At 39.3% G+C, this 13,928-nt stretch overlaps 1 protein-coding gene across 1 annotated transcript; it reads right to left on the reverse strand.

Annotated features, from left to right (window-relative positions):
* Window positions 1-2,062: 2,062 nt before the first annotated feature.
* HRG (histidine rich glycoprotein) lies at window positions 2,063-11,944 on the reverse strand. Its single transcript, XM_062499427.1, has 7 exons — window positions 11,747-11,944; window positions 8,686-8,793; window positions 7,651-7,738; window positions 6,975-7,141; window positions 5,182-5,298; window positions 3,602-3,688; window positions 2,063-2,956 (listed from the first exon to the last, which is right to left on the reverse strand). The coding sequence occupies exons 1-7, from the start codon at window positions 11,942-11,944 to the stop codon at window positions 2,063-2,065; spliced, it is 1,659 nt and encodes a 552-aa protein (XP_062355411.1).
* Window positions 11,945-13,928: the final 1,984 nt, after the last annotated feature.

A 13,928-nucleotide genomic window follows, 5' to 3' on the forward strand; every position in this document is an offset into this window, starting at 1 on the left:
ACCTCTGGGATAACATACTGGAGAAAGGGGGAAAAAAAAAAAAGGACCTGGCAAAGAACAGGAGAGAGAAGAGTGAGAATATATGAGAAAAACAGCTATACAAACCCCATAGCCCATGAAGAAGGTGTGGGGGGAGCTGCTGTGGGTGTGGAGCAGAGATCTTCCTGCAGCCTGTGGAGCAGACTGTGGTGAAGCAGCTGTGCCCCTACAGTGCCTGGAGGTCAATGGTGGAGCAGGGATCCTCCCGCAGCTCATGGAGGACCCCACACCAGAGCAGGTGGATGCCCAGTGGAGGCTGGGACCCTATGGATGCCTGTGCTGGAGCAGGTTTGCTGGCAGGATTTGTGAGGGTGCCCATGCTGGAACAGTTTGTTCTTAAAGGACTGCACATCGTGTAAAGGACCTACAGTGGGGCAGTTCATGAAAGACTGCCTCCAGCGGGAGGGATCCCTGGCCGGAGCAAGGAAAGAGTGTAAGGAGTCCTTGTCCTGAGGAAAATGGAGGGGCAGAAGCAACATGTAATGAGCTGACTGCAACTTCCATTCCCATTCCCCTGCACCAACTGGGGGAGAAGGTACAGAAAATCAGGAGTAAATCTAAGCCTGGGGAGAAGGTACTTTAAAGATATAGCTTTATTTCTCATTTTCTTACTCTGGTTTGATTAGTAATACACCAATTTCTTCAAGTCTGGTCATTTTTGCCTGTGATGATATTTGATGAGTGATCTCTCTGTCCTTACTTTGACCTGTGAAACTTCTGCTATATTTTCTCTCCCCTGTCTGGCTGAGAAGGGCAGTGACAGAGTAGCTTTAGTGGGCACCTGGCACCCAGTCAGGGCCAGCTCACCACACTTGCTACAAATTTTGATTGAAGAAAATGCATTTTGGAGATTGTGGATAAACTACACCAGAAATAAGTTTGTTCATACATGACGAGAGACTTTTAAAAATTAGTCAATCTTCCCTCAGTCACACTGAGTCATCATTTTGTTTCTTTTTCTTCATTGTGGCCCTTGCACTCTATATCACTTTATGCCATTAAAAAGCTATTTGGATGATCAAATTACTAACTTTTTTGAGATTAATCCCATATTCTTGCTTACGACATAGCTGTTCTGAATGAGCTTGCTGGTCCCTGGACAGTCTGAATGGACTTGACCTTGAAGGGGGATGGTGTAGAAAGAGGCACCACTGTTCTTTCTTCCTGCTCCTCCCAACTCGGTTTCCAGTGAGGAAGGTTCAGCAATAAAGAAAACATTTACATGAAAGAGTTATTACATGCATCTGCTTTTCTCTTCCCCTGAGAGCAATTATGAACTATTTGAGAAGGGCTGTCCTTGACTGCAATATTTCTATGTATCACCACCAGCAGCTGTAGCGATGGAAGCACCTGTGCAGGCCACCCTGCAGTGAGACAGCAAGTCATTAACTGTTCTCAAACCTCTTCCAGATAACAGTGCTAACCCAAACACCATTAGTCAATTTATGCTAGAGCTTGCTGTGTGGAATAGTGTAATTGTTTAATGTAATTTCTAGTTCAGTATCTAATAGATAATTATGTGTAATAAAAAACAAACAAAACAGGCTGTCAGGAAAAAACGGTTGCATGTTTTTATTTTCTTTAAATCTGCATAAAGCATGAGTGCAGTGTCATGGATTACTTTTTATGAAAAACAGTCAAATTTCATCTAGGTCAGATTCCTTGGAGAAGGACATTATAATTATGAATGATGAAAAAATGAAAGATTTTAGATGGCAATTTGCACTATTAGGGAATTTTCCTTTTTGTTAGAACTGAAGGAGCGTTGTTTTCTGAGTGTTGTTTTCTTTTATTTTTAACCCATTCACATTATCAGAGGGACTCAGAGTTTTGAGCCTTTCAGTTACAGTGGAGCTTGGGATAGCCAGGATGAAGAAGCATGTTGAAATACTTAATGATTCTTTTCTGTGATTCTCCTTCCTAGAAACTGAATGCTTTTCCCACTTCTCCATGTGCTTTTTTCATTGACTATAGGACTGTGATTGCCCTGAAATTATTGAGCCAGGAACATCTTTCTCTGAGGTCATATAGGAGAATTTTTTGTTACAAAGCTACGAGGAAATAAAGGCAAAATTTTTGGAAGGTCAAGTTTGGGATTTCCAGGGCATGATTTTGATTGTGTAGGGTGATCTGGAAAGGCTGGAACTTCTGCTGTTTCCTTTGGTTTTGAGCCAGTGCTGGAAAAGTGAAGGTTGCATTGGGATACTTCAGGAAAGTTTGCAGTGGGAGGTGTGAGAGAATCCTGCTGATTTAGAACTGGGATGCGATAGACAGCTCCTGGTACATGGCATGGAAAATACTTTCCTGGTATGCTTGTCTTGTTGTGATGATGTCTGTGATAGCGATGATAGTGATGAGGAGGGTGTCCTGGAGGATGGGGACAGTGTGGTCTGTGATGGTGAGGATGATGATGGTGACCTGGGCCATGAGGAGGGGGACAGGGTGGTCCATGGTGGTGAGGAGGGTGGTCATGTTCTGGTCCATGGGGAGGGGGACAGGGTGGTCCATGGTGGTGAGGAGGGTGGTCATGTTCTGGTCCATGGGGAGGGGGACAGGGTGATCCATGGTGGTGAGGAGGATGGTCATGTTCTAGTCCATGGGGAGGGGGACAGGGTGGTCCATGGTGGTGAGGAGGGTGGTCATGATCTGTTCCCTGAGAAGGTGGAGTAGGATGGTGGTGGTCTGGTTCATCATAGAGAGGAGGGGAAGAAGAAGGCCCTTTGTTGCTGTCTTGATCTTCCTTGTTGGATTTGGGGTTATGCTCAGGGTCTTCAGGTCTGGCCTGAGAAGAGGGGGGGAAATGATGTCTGTGGTGGTGCTTGTGGCGATGTCTGTGGCCAGAATGATGATGATAATGGGGATGTCTGTGTGGATGTTCCAGAGCTGAATATTTCCCTCTTCGCCCACAGCCATGGTGCTGTTTATGAAAACACCAGGGAGGAAGTATTAAACAGGTGTTTATAGGGAAATTGATGAGAAGGAGTGAGGTTGGGAGTTAATAGGTTTGCATTCGTAACTCTGATGATCTTTAAGGAAAAGAATTGCATTTTTTCACAACGGAGGAGAAGAAGTAGATAATAAAATACCAAGTTACTGAAAATCTGCTGGAAACAGTACACCATGTCAAAATTATATAACCAGCTGAGAATATTTGTGATAGATTGAAACAAAATAAATCCACACTGGAGTAGCTGTTGTGATATAAAGTGGAATACCAAATATGATAAAAATCATCTCCCCTCCTCTTGCTTTCTAAAATTTCTTTGAACTTGTTTGCCAGTCTCTACTCATTTATACTTAGTCAAATGATTGAACTGAGAGAAGACACACTTGGAAGGAGTAGTAGGGACAGCTCAATTCTGATTTGTCTTTTGATCGACCTAGGACTTGCAGGTCAGTCTGCCCTGACATGCTGCATCACACCCAGGCAATAGAAAATTGGCATGAATGTTATGATTATAACATGTTATAACATGTTATGATCTGCCAGTCTGGACTGAGCAAGGTTGCTGTAACCTGCACGAGGATGCAGCCAGAAATGTGTCCATTACTGAGTACATACCCAGGGATGGTAGATTTCACAGCTTATATCTGTTCCATCAGCTTCATCTGCATCACTGATGATTCTTGCCTTGCAGAATCCAGTGTGCTAGGCAAAAGACAAGGAAAAAGCCCAAAATGCACATCTGGGTTCTTGTGATTGAATTAATACAAACTACTGAATATTCAACATTTTACAAGTTAGTCTATTCCTTTGACACCTGGGTTCATGTAACTTACCCAGCTCCTGAGCCTTCCAATCAATGCTTGTCAGCGATTAATAATTATTAAAATAAGTGCCATTTTTGAGGGTTCTTAACTGTGATGTACTCTAGATGTATTTTGTCATGTGTATCTAGAGGGCTACTACTCTGCATCTTGCTTCCCTTTTGGTGTCTAAGAAATTGGCCAGCTACTAATGTGTCCAAAATGAATACCCTTAGGTGTCTGATTTTTCTTCCTTTTTTTTCTCTGTCTTTGCTTGTCAAACATATGTTCAGATTGGACTATTCTGTATTTCTGCTCAAAGCTCTCAAAACCTGGCACTATGTAGTTATGCTGCTTCAGACAAAGCTCAAGGCAGAGCTTTCTTCCACTTATTTTTTTAAAAAGCAGTTTGTTGTAAGTTTTTTTAATTACTTCCCTTAGCATCCTGTTTGCTGTGACTTTTTCCTCCTGTCCAGTCATTGTATGTGGAATTGCTCATATGAAAGAGCACATAACTCAAGTGATGGGTTCTGTGTGTGCTCACTGTACTGGATGCTTTATCTTGATATTTGTTTGGGCCATTAGTAGCCCATTACAATCAGTGACTACAAATGGTAATGATATTTTATACACAAACAGCAGCAATGGCAGCACTGAGAACAGAATTCAGGCCCTCTATAGCCATCTGCCTTGTGCTTTGTTCTAGTGAACTTGTTGCTCTCTTACCAGTTAATTCACCAACTTTTCCAGTCTTCTGGAATATAAAAAAGCCAGAGAAGGTGATGGATGTATATAAACCAAAAGTTTTACATATTTTATTTTTTCCATGTTTTATTTCATTATTTCAACTTAGTTTCTGGGGAATAATTTCTTCTGAAATTGTGAGATCTTGCCTAGCTGTTTATTTGGTGTAGATTATTGTAGTAATGGAAAAAGGGGGTGAAGAGAATACTCTGATAGTTTTCTGCAGATGCGCTTGTATTTTTCCACTCTCCATTCCTCTGCAGCAGAGAAAAAAGTGACCCTGAACTCACTGGGATGACATAAGACATGTATTTTTTTCAGGTTCTATGACTCATATTGGTGTAAAAGTTTTTATGGGCGTGAATGATTTGCTAGGGATTGGACACAATTTGAATGCAAAAAGCCAGATACAACCTGAAAAACTCTAGGCCTCTAGCATTCTAGATTCCAGTTACATGAAGATTCAAGAGTTCAGACTGTTTCCTTATAAAAGATAAAGGAGCAGCTGTAAAATTAGGATCTGGGCTTAGACATGCTGGATTTTTGGTTTTGAGTTTGGGTACATGCTTATAATGAACGCTTGAAAATATATTGGTAGAATCTTCCTGGTACCACCCATCATATCACTTCTCATTCTAAGACTTTACTTACAGCGTGCCAGTCATGCAGAAAATCACATTCCAATGCCTGATCTGTTTCCTGCATAGATTTGGAACAGTTGGTCTCTTTTATAGAGAATCCTAAAATGTGACCTTCACGGGAGGCAGTCTGAAACCAAGAGGTCAAAGAAGAAGTGGTAACTAGGTGTATTTAAAGTCTTGCAATTTTCAGAGCAACTGTATGTCATCTTATTGTCAAAATCCCATCTACCTCATGCTTTCCTTACCTGTCCTGTTTAAATGTTCATGCACATACACATAGTCAGCAAGGGAAATAGGTTAGATAATTTATATCTCACACCCTTAACAGCTTTCAGGAACACTTGATTTAATTCCTTGTTTAGTATGTGTGTGTTATAAAATCTGTTACTTTTACAGCCTGTGTTTTTAGGAAGTGGTGTCCTTAGAGTCTTCTCCCTAAACTGAACTGCTATTCCTGTGAAAGTAAAGAGATCTATCTATTGGATGGCAACCATCCCTTTCCAGAGATGAGAGTGCATAGTATTACAGTGCTGATGTTAATTTGAGGTGAAATTCTGCCAGTTGTGTGAGAGTGTTGCTTTCTCTGTTACCAAGGGCATTAGTTATGGAGAGGGCTTTACTCCTTATGAACATGGGGGAAAGCCTTTGTGATCCTATTAAAATCCATAAAGAGGTGTTTCATTTTAATTTCCAACTATAGCAGTACTTTTATTTCAAGTCTGTGTTGAAGGTGTCCTTAGCATGTGTGCACACATGAGTTTCACTAGTTTAACTAAATTGGTTAAAAGTGCATGCACATACTTTATGGTATGTATGTTTTTTTATTGTAATTCATAGTTTCTGAGTGTTAAAATCAGTAGTACAATGTGAAGTGTTGCTGTAGCTGAAGATGGTGAAGTGTGAAAACAAAGTCTTTGGGGAGAAACACATGAACCCAGGCAATGTGAAAACAATCCCTTTTTAAATGGCAGTAGGGATACATTGCGCACAGGACTACAGTGCAGGACACTGTCAGGTTTCTGAGTGATATTAAAAGCTGCAAGGAGGTGGGTTTGGCATGCTATCATTTAGGCAGTTTCCAAGATCAACATGTATTGTGGTGGGAGCCATGGGACCTAATTACAGAGGTGTCCTGAGCTGACACATGTGCTGGCAGAATGATCCTGTGCTGTTTAAGTCTCCAGTATCTATCAACAAGAGATTTTGTTATAAATATACTTCAAATCACCCAAAGGATAAGTCTTCATGTTGACATCACTTAGATATGTAGATATTTACCAGACCCAGAAGTTCTTCAAGAGTTACAGTGCAAATTCACCTCCAATCCTCAGAGTGCTACTTTGCTCTGCAGCAAGAGTCAAAATGATGCTGAGCATGTTTCACTGTTCATTGTACCCATGTGCTAAATATTCTAAGGGTAAAAAATTATCTGTCTGCAACCAACAAAATGTGTGATTGTGATAATACATGGCTGTCCATCTCAAAGCCTGCTCAGTAGTAAATAAACTCATGTATGTCATGACAGGTAAATAGGCATTCAAAATTAAAATAGGTACACAAAGTAGGCCTTGAATTCTGAATGCCATCACACTGCCATAGTTCTTTAGCAAATGAGAAATCCTTTTGCTTTCACACACCTAAATTGAAGATGATAACAAGTCTTTGCTAAAGTAGGACCTTGAACTGAGATCTGATCCTAGAAGGGTTTGAGTCCTGGTCGTGGTCTTGGAGTTGCTCGTGGTCTTGGAGTTGCTCACAAAATTGTGTCACTTCTAAGTAATTCTAGGAAAAAATGCCACTTACCATCTTTAAAATTCTTTCGACTTTGTCCACAGCAAAGTTGTTTGTGTGGTTACCTTCACTGTTGAATTTCTTCAGGGCCTTTTTAGCAATATCTTTATGTTGCTCAGTGACTTCTAAGGCTTCAAGTTTCACAGGACAATCTTTGCACTCTACTAAGTCAGATGGAACTGTGAAAAAAATATAATTTACTAATATTGCAGTGGATATTAATACTCTTGTGAGTGTACCCATGCCTTTAATGTGAACTCATAATGAGAAACTTAAATGCAGCATTTCCTTGGAAGTGAAATACCTGTCCCTTGCTCCACAAATATGGGTTTGTCCTGTAATGTGAAAAAATCCCAAACCCATGAAAATAGATATTCTTATAAATCACCCTAGAATTTTACCACCCAAAATGTGCAGTCTTCCCAAGTTTACGTTTGTTCTGATATTCATTATCATATTTTGGTGGACTGGAATGGTGATATCATCTGACATCAATAAAGTCTGGTTTAGAGGAGTAGGGTAACCTTAATTCTATTACTCATTCTTAACATTCCATTTGAATTATCTAAAATATGAATTACAAGCAGATGAATGAATCTGTTATGGTTTTCAGACACTGGTAGTGTACAGACTTTGGTATGAGGGCTGGTTTGATGTATGCATTGGCATACAGCAGTGGTTATTTTACCTGGACTTAATGTACAATTAAATCCATATAGTTGAGGTTTCTTCAGCAGATGGTTTGTATATGTGATAATCTTACATTGCCCAAAGTCCTGAGAGGAAAAAGAATACATGATTGTGATGTTATTTTCCCTGGATTTAATTGGATGTAGGCGATCATAGAAATTATACCTCCTTTTAATGTGCAGTACCTCTAAGAATAACAGATGTGGCCATTAATGGAATGTTTGATCAGGTACCACTCAAAATTTGTCTTCAGATAAAATGGGATCTCTCTCTACAAGAGACTTTATTTTAATTGTCAGTCTGCACAATTGAGTAGACAGTGGAAAACTGAACCAGCTTTCTTAGTCATCCTGATACTTATTTAGGGTAGGATAAGACAAGATGGCAGGGAAAGTTGGAATTCCAGGTTACCCAAATCTTTGTCAAAAGTGGATGGACCTTTTAATCCACTCCTTTTCTCCATTAAGAAACAAAATGCTTTCTCTTGTCTCCTCCTGGCCTTTCTGCTTTATCCTTTGTCATAGTATCACAACAAAAGTTTTGGACTGGGAGTTCTCATCATTGGAATGCAAGAGAAAGGACAAATACTGCTGTATATCTTTCATATACTGACACTACCAATATTTCTCATTGTCACACTTCAAATGCTATTACAGGAAACTGACAAAGTATACCACTGGTATTTCTGGCTCATATACCAGAAACATGCTTAAAAAATAATTTCTAGTGCCCTTTAGTTGTCAGCAAATTACCCTTAAAATATAAGTTCTGCTACAAGCAGTGGAATGTGGAGTATAGTTCCTTTGAGACAGCAAGTTAAATAAAGCTATACTTATTTGAAGGGTCAATTCTTTCCCAAATCTTTAGCATATGTTTAACAATTCTAGAATTAGATAGATTTTGGTTTAGAATTAGCTATACTAAAGCCCAGTCTTCACTTGGAGATTTTGTGACACAAATTTCTGGGCAGTTCAGATGAACATCAAGGTAGTGTATTATTGGTGTATGAGTTGGTGCAAGTGCCAGTGCTTGCCATTGGATAGGTGTCACTGTATTCACAGGACTCCCAGTGTCTTCTGGATAAGACAGAGCATTCAGTTTCCAGCACATCCAAAGTTAAGTAGAGGACTGTTGAATTTCCCTGGAAGAGAAGCACAAATGAAAAAGAGTTTGTAGACAAGAAGTTTGATCTCACAGACACTTTTTTTGAGGTCTGTATGTTTAATCTTTAATGAAGCTTCCCCAATTCTCTATTAAGGTTTCTCAGAGCTGACAAACATAGGAAGAGTTCAGACTGTAAGGGACCTTTGGAGGTCATCTTGCCCAGCCATTTGCCCAAGGCAAAGCTGAAACTTCAAAGTTTCAACTGCATTCTGTGTATCACCAAGATAGACATCTCACAACCTCTCTGGGCCATTCTAGTACTTAACAACTTCCTCCATGATTTTTTTAACCTTATATATAGTCAGAATTTCCCTTCCTGCAATTTAAAACTATTGCCTCTTATCCTTTTGTTGATAACCTGTGAGAAGTGTCTGTTGTTAATCTGACATTCAAGTAGGGAAAATGCCAGTGTTAAAAGGTTGCCATTCCCTCTGTCTGATTTTCCCATAGAACATACTGTTCTATTAGGACATTAGTTGTCTAGGCAGCCAGTTATGTATCTACATCCATTTCAAATTGCCTTAGTGACTAGGTACGCTTTCAGAACTTTGCTTCCTGCTCAGTTTGTTCAGGGAGTGATGCAACAAAAGTCTAATAATCCCAATCAGAATCCTTAACTCTGAAACTCTTCTAGTATGTTCTATCTCCTGAGCCAATAGGATTAGAAGAATTAAAATATGAATTTGGCTGGCAGTGTAATGGAATGTGGTGTCAAGAATTTTCTGTGACCCACAGAAACAGTTTTGGAATGGATTATTTAAACTTTATTCAGCCTTTGTATGGACATTTAGAATAAGTGCATATGTATTTTATTTTGTCATTTAGATAAAATCATGCAAAGCCCTTCACTGTGAAATTCCATCCATTCAGGTACCTGTCTCAGAGTGTATCTGTATAGATGAGACCTTGTGAAATAATTGTTGCAGTCTAGTGTAATTTCATTAGTGGCAATCCACCATTGTCATCTTAAACACTGTTTTTGCAATATTTGTATATCTTAGCATTGTCTCTAATTTTAAAATGGGGTTAAATGTCTACATCCAAATATGCAGTAGAAAATTCTTCTGTTCATCTGCTCAATAGATCTTGGGGGGAAAAAATGGTGCCTTCTTAGTTGTTTTAAAAGCATTTTGCTCACTACAGTTCTGCACAAATCCAGAACTGGATTTTTTGTTTGTTTGGGGTTTTTGTTTGTTTGTTTGTTTTTTTGTTGTTGTTGTTTGCTGTTTGTTTTTTTGTTTGTTTGTTTTGGGGGTTTTTTTTGGTGGATACTTGAGTATCTTATGGTTCTAGAACTCGTGTGTAAGCCCAGAAGAGATTTGTCTGGAATTACTCTGCTTAGGTTTCTGAGGGGGCTGATGTAGTAAACCTGTTGCACACTTTTCTAGGAGAAACAAAAAATAATGTGGGGTTTTTTTTGTTTGGTTGGGTTTTTTTTACCATGCACATATTCCTAATGTTGTCTTGGCAGTGGAACCAAAAAGAGTTCTTGCACAATAGTGTACATGATTAGTGTACAGGAGGTCACATCTGGTGGCTTTGGGTCTGAGAAAGTACAGAGAGCTTCAAGGGAGGATTCTTCAGCAGTCAGATAGAGAGAAGTTCTTTTCTGTTCTTATAGACACTGTGTGACAGCTTAGGCTGTGGCTCTGAACTGCAAAGATGGCAAAATTTGTCATGGGTACAAAGCAAAACATAAATGTGGTAGTCTAGTGCTTGTAGCATTCATCTGGAAGTGTGAATCCTCAGCACTAGTCCATATTCCAAGTTATGGTTTTACTTAATATAGTCAATAGTTGCTTAAAATGTAGAAACACTGAGATTTTTCTTTTTAGATACAACTTTGTTTTTTGTCATTCATCCAGTGCATTTTGCATGTCTTGCTGCCTAGTGGTACCACTTCAGAGGGGTGGCATACACATAGCTGCATGGCAGCAGAATTCTTCAAGGACAGGAGACCTCAGGGTTTAAATCTCTCATTGCAGAAGAGATCCTTCCTAGATGAAGCTCTTTAACTGCCTGGCTACTGTGTAAAGCCCAATGGTATAACTTGCTGCATCCTTGTTTTGAAATGCAAAATAACCCATCAGGTTTTTTTGCAGGTGTACCTGAAGACCTGTAACAACCTGGGCTTTGGGTCACTTTCTGAGTCTGTACTTGTCCTTACAGGCAGTACTAAGCAGCTCCATCAAAAACTAGCCTGTTTTTTCTGTTGTCATACTAAGACTTCTGGGACAGTCCATGTGTGCCTGGATACCAGTTTCATAGTCAAGCAGCTAAAAGCTACCAGTTGAAGACATTTTTATTCTGTTGCTTTTTCTGCTATTGATTTGTTTTGGCATTTTGGCAGTCATTGAGAAAGGCTTATGTATCTTATCTAGGAAACAGAAATAGTAATAAGAAGGAAATAGGGAATGACTGACAGGGATTCCCTATCCAGCCCCTCCCCTGTTTTTTAGAGTAGCAACTCCTTTGACTTCCTCTGGCTTTTTCCTTGTCCACCAGTTTATTCAGCTATCTCTGAAATTAAGTTAACAAAATACCAATCTTGCAGGATACATTGGTCTAATTAATGTTAGACATCCATGGATTAAAGAAACCTTCTGAAGGTAAATTTTGAGTATAATATCTGAAACCAGACAGCAGACAGGACAGATTAATTTCCAGAGTTATATAAAGCTGTTCAGAGCATCGCTTATGCAAGCATCCTGCTGACCAAGAGAAGGGAAGCCATTCAGCATTGTTTGAAAGCAAGCTTATGTGCAATAAATCATACACAAATCAATACTGAGGTGGTGTAAATCACAGCTGATTCATTGGATTGCATCAACATCATTCTAGTAAAAGCAATAAACATAAGCTCTTAATGACCTGGCTCATTATTTAAAAATCACAGTCTTGTGTAAATCAGCCTTTAAATTCATACTTACTAAATGTAGTTCATGTGCATCAGCAACACGGAATAAACCAAAAACATAACCATCTCTGCGATGTCTGTTGACCAAATCCAGGGCCACTCCTGCATCTGTTTCAATGGTGTTACAGTCTGCAGGTGTAATGCTTGCTTCATTTTGGGCATTAGAGCACTGCAGTACTGTTAGAAAAAAAGCTGAAGCTAGAAGCAGCATTTTGTTTGCAGTGTTAGATCACTTGTGCCCATGCCCTGATAAAGCCAGCCTGCTTTTAAATCAGAGCAGCCCACCAAAGTCATAAATTAATGCTAAAAGGGCATGGTTTTATATAAATTTAAGTGTCGTGTCAGACAGCCATTACCTTGACCCTGGATTAACATTTGCAAACAGCAAGTAAATGATTATATAGTGATTGAGCAGATTTTGAGGAAAGTAGGCTTTATAATACTCTCTGTACTACCCATCCTACCAAAGGGCCTGCTCGTGATTCTTTAAGCAGGCATTGTGCAATGGTGCTTTACCCTGGAAAGTACTTACTTCTAACTAAGGCTGAGCCTGGCAGTAAGAAGGTCCAGTTTATGTGTGCAGATATTACACAACCTTGGTCTTCTGTTTACTATTTAAACAGTTGAACTGAAAATATGCTGAAATATTTGTGGTTAAATTATGGCTATATCTATATCCCTGTTTCTGTAGATCCTTAGCCACCAGGCAACTAGTGAAACGGAAATAAGGAATTCATTCAGATGTGGAAAAGGAATATAGCTCAAGGTGCACTGCAGGCTTGGTCTGTAAGTCTGCAAGGTCTGTAGCTGTTATGTGAGTACCTGCTACTCCTCCAATTCAGGAAAATTTAGAGCAGATTTCTATCACTTTTACATCATTTCAGAGTGGTGCTCAGAAAGGGACTGACTGGCTTAATGCCCATGTAATCTAGGTATGGCAAGAGTTACATAAAGCTGCCTTTGCATTCTCAGCCCTAGCAGTTCTGTGTGCTTTTTGGCTGTGGTAGCCTTCATAGACTTCTTTAGAGAATTGCTGGTATTTTTTCTTTTTGTATTTAATAAAATAATGCAGAACCTAGTAAGATTTATACCTTTCAAGGATATGCCAATATCCTCTCCTAAACAGAAAGGATGAGATGTTGTTTCATTGAATTCAAAATCTTTGATTCAGGATAGTTTAAGACATTCTGAAAAGGCCGTAATTGTTTGTCAGGGAGTGGCTGAAGATGGAATACAAAATTCAAACACTGAATAAGAAAATACAAAATTGCAAAATAAGTCCAAAATGACAAGGTCAGACTCAGATCAGGAATTTTCCAAATCAGGGTTGATGTGAAGTTTGGGTTAGCTTCTCACAGAAAAGGTGCTGGCTGTATAAGTGGCTTGGGGGCTGGAAGCTGGATGATCTTTAAGGTCCCTTTCAACCCAAAGCGTTCTATGATTCTATGACTTGGATTTATGTGTTTGACCATGAAGGGTTTTTTACTTTTTTTTTTTTGAGAAACTTTCAGAAATACAGTGAATAATCATCCTTAATTGTCTCATTTCATTAATCTTCATTTAAAAAAAACCACTTAGCATGTCTGTTGTCTAAGAAATCATGTTTTAAAAAGAACTGAACTGAAGCAGTAGATTTTGTTCATAGTTCAGGACACATTTAACAGTTCTCTGGTAATAGATAAGCTAAACAGAGCATCTTACAATATTAGAACCAGGGGCACCTAACATCATCATGAGTAAGTTTAAAATGGTTAAAAATAGTTGTGGAACTTATTGCCACAGAACGGTCTGGATGTAGATACTGTCACTGGGGCAGAAATTGCTTAGAAAATCCATGGGCAGCAGGTCCTTACCTGGATACTAGTAGGACTCAGCACAAGAGTACGCTTTAAGGTCCCTGGTGCAATGATTCTGGACACTGGAAAAGTACAAGGGGAATGGTTTGCAGTGAGGGGCAGGTCATAAGCTTCTTCTAAACACAATTGTCTTTTGCCACTGGGAGAGATGGATACTGGGCTGGATGTACAGCTGTTGTGATGAAATAGGGATTTCTTTTGGTTTGGTTTTATAATGTTTCATTATAATTACTCAGAATCTCTTCCAGAAGATGGGGAAAAAAAGCCAGTAAAATAAATGTTGTGTAAATAATCAAAGACATTTGAAATATATCTCATCAGCTAAAAAAAAAATCCCAT

This window comes from Cinclus cinclus, chromosome 10 (assembly GCF_963662255.1).
Source record: "Cinclus cinclus chromosome 10, bCinCin1.1, whole genome shotgun sequence".
NCBI classification, from domain to species: domain Eukaryota; kingdom Metazoa; phylum Chordata; class Aves; order Passeriformes; family Cinclidae; genus Cinclus; species Cinclus cinclus.

Bases quoted from the DNA above. Each gene is read 5' to 3' on its own strand.
- HRG (XM_062499427.1), bottom strand. From the start codon at position 11,944: ATGCTGCTTCTAGCTTCAGCTTTTTTTCTAACAGTACTGCAGTGCTCT. The intron at 7,739-8,685 runs GCAAGCACTGGC...TTTTCCTCTCAG, and splicing joins ACAGTGACACCTATCCAATG to GACTTTGGGCAATGTAAGAT. The intron at 3,689-5,181 runs GTAAGTAAAGTC...TCTTTTGCCTAG, and splicing joins TTCTGCATGACTGGCACGCT to CACACTGGATTCTGCAAGGC.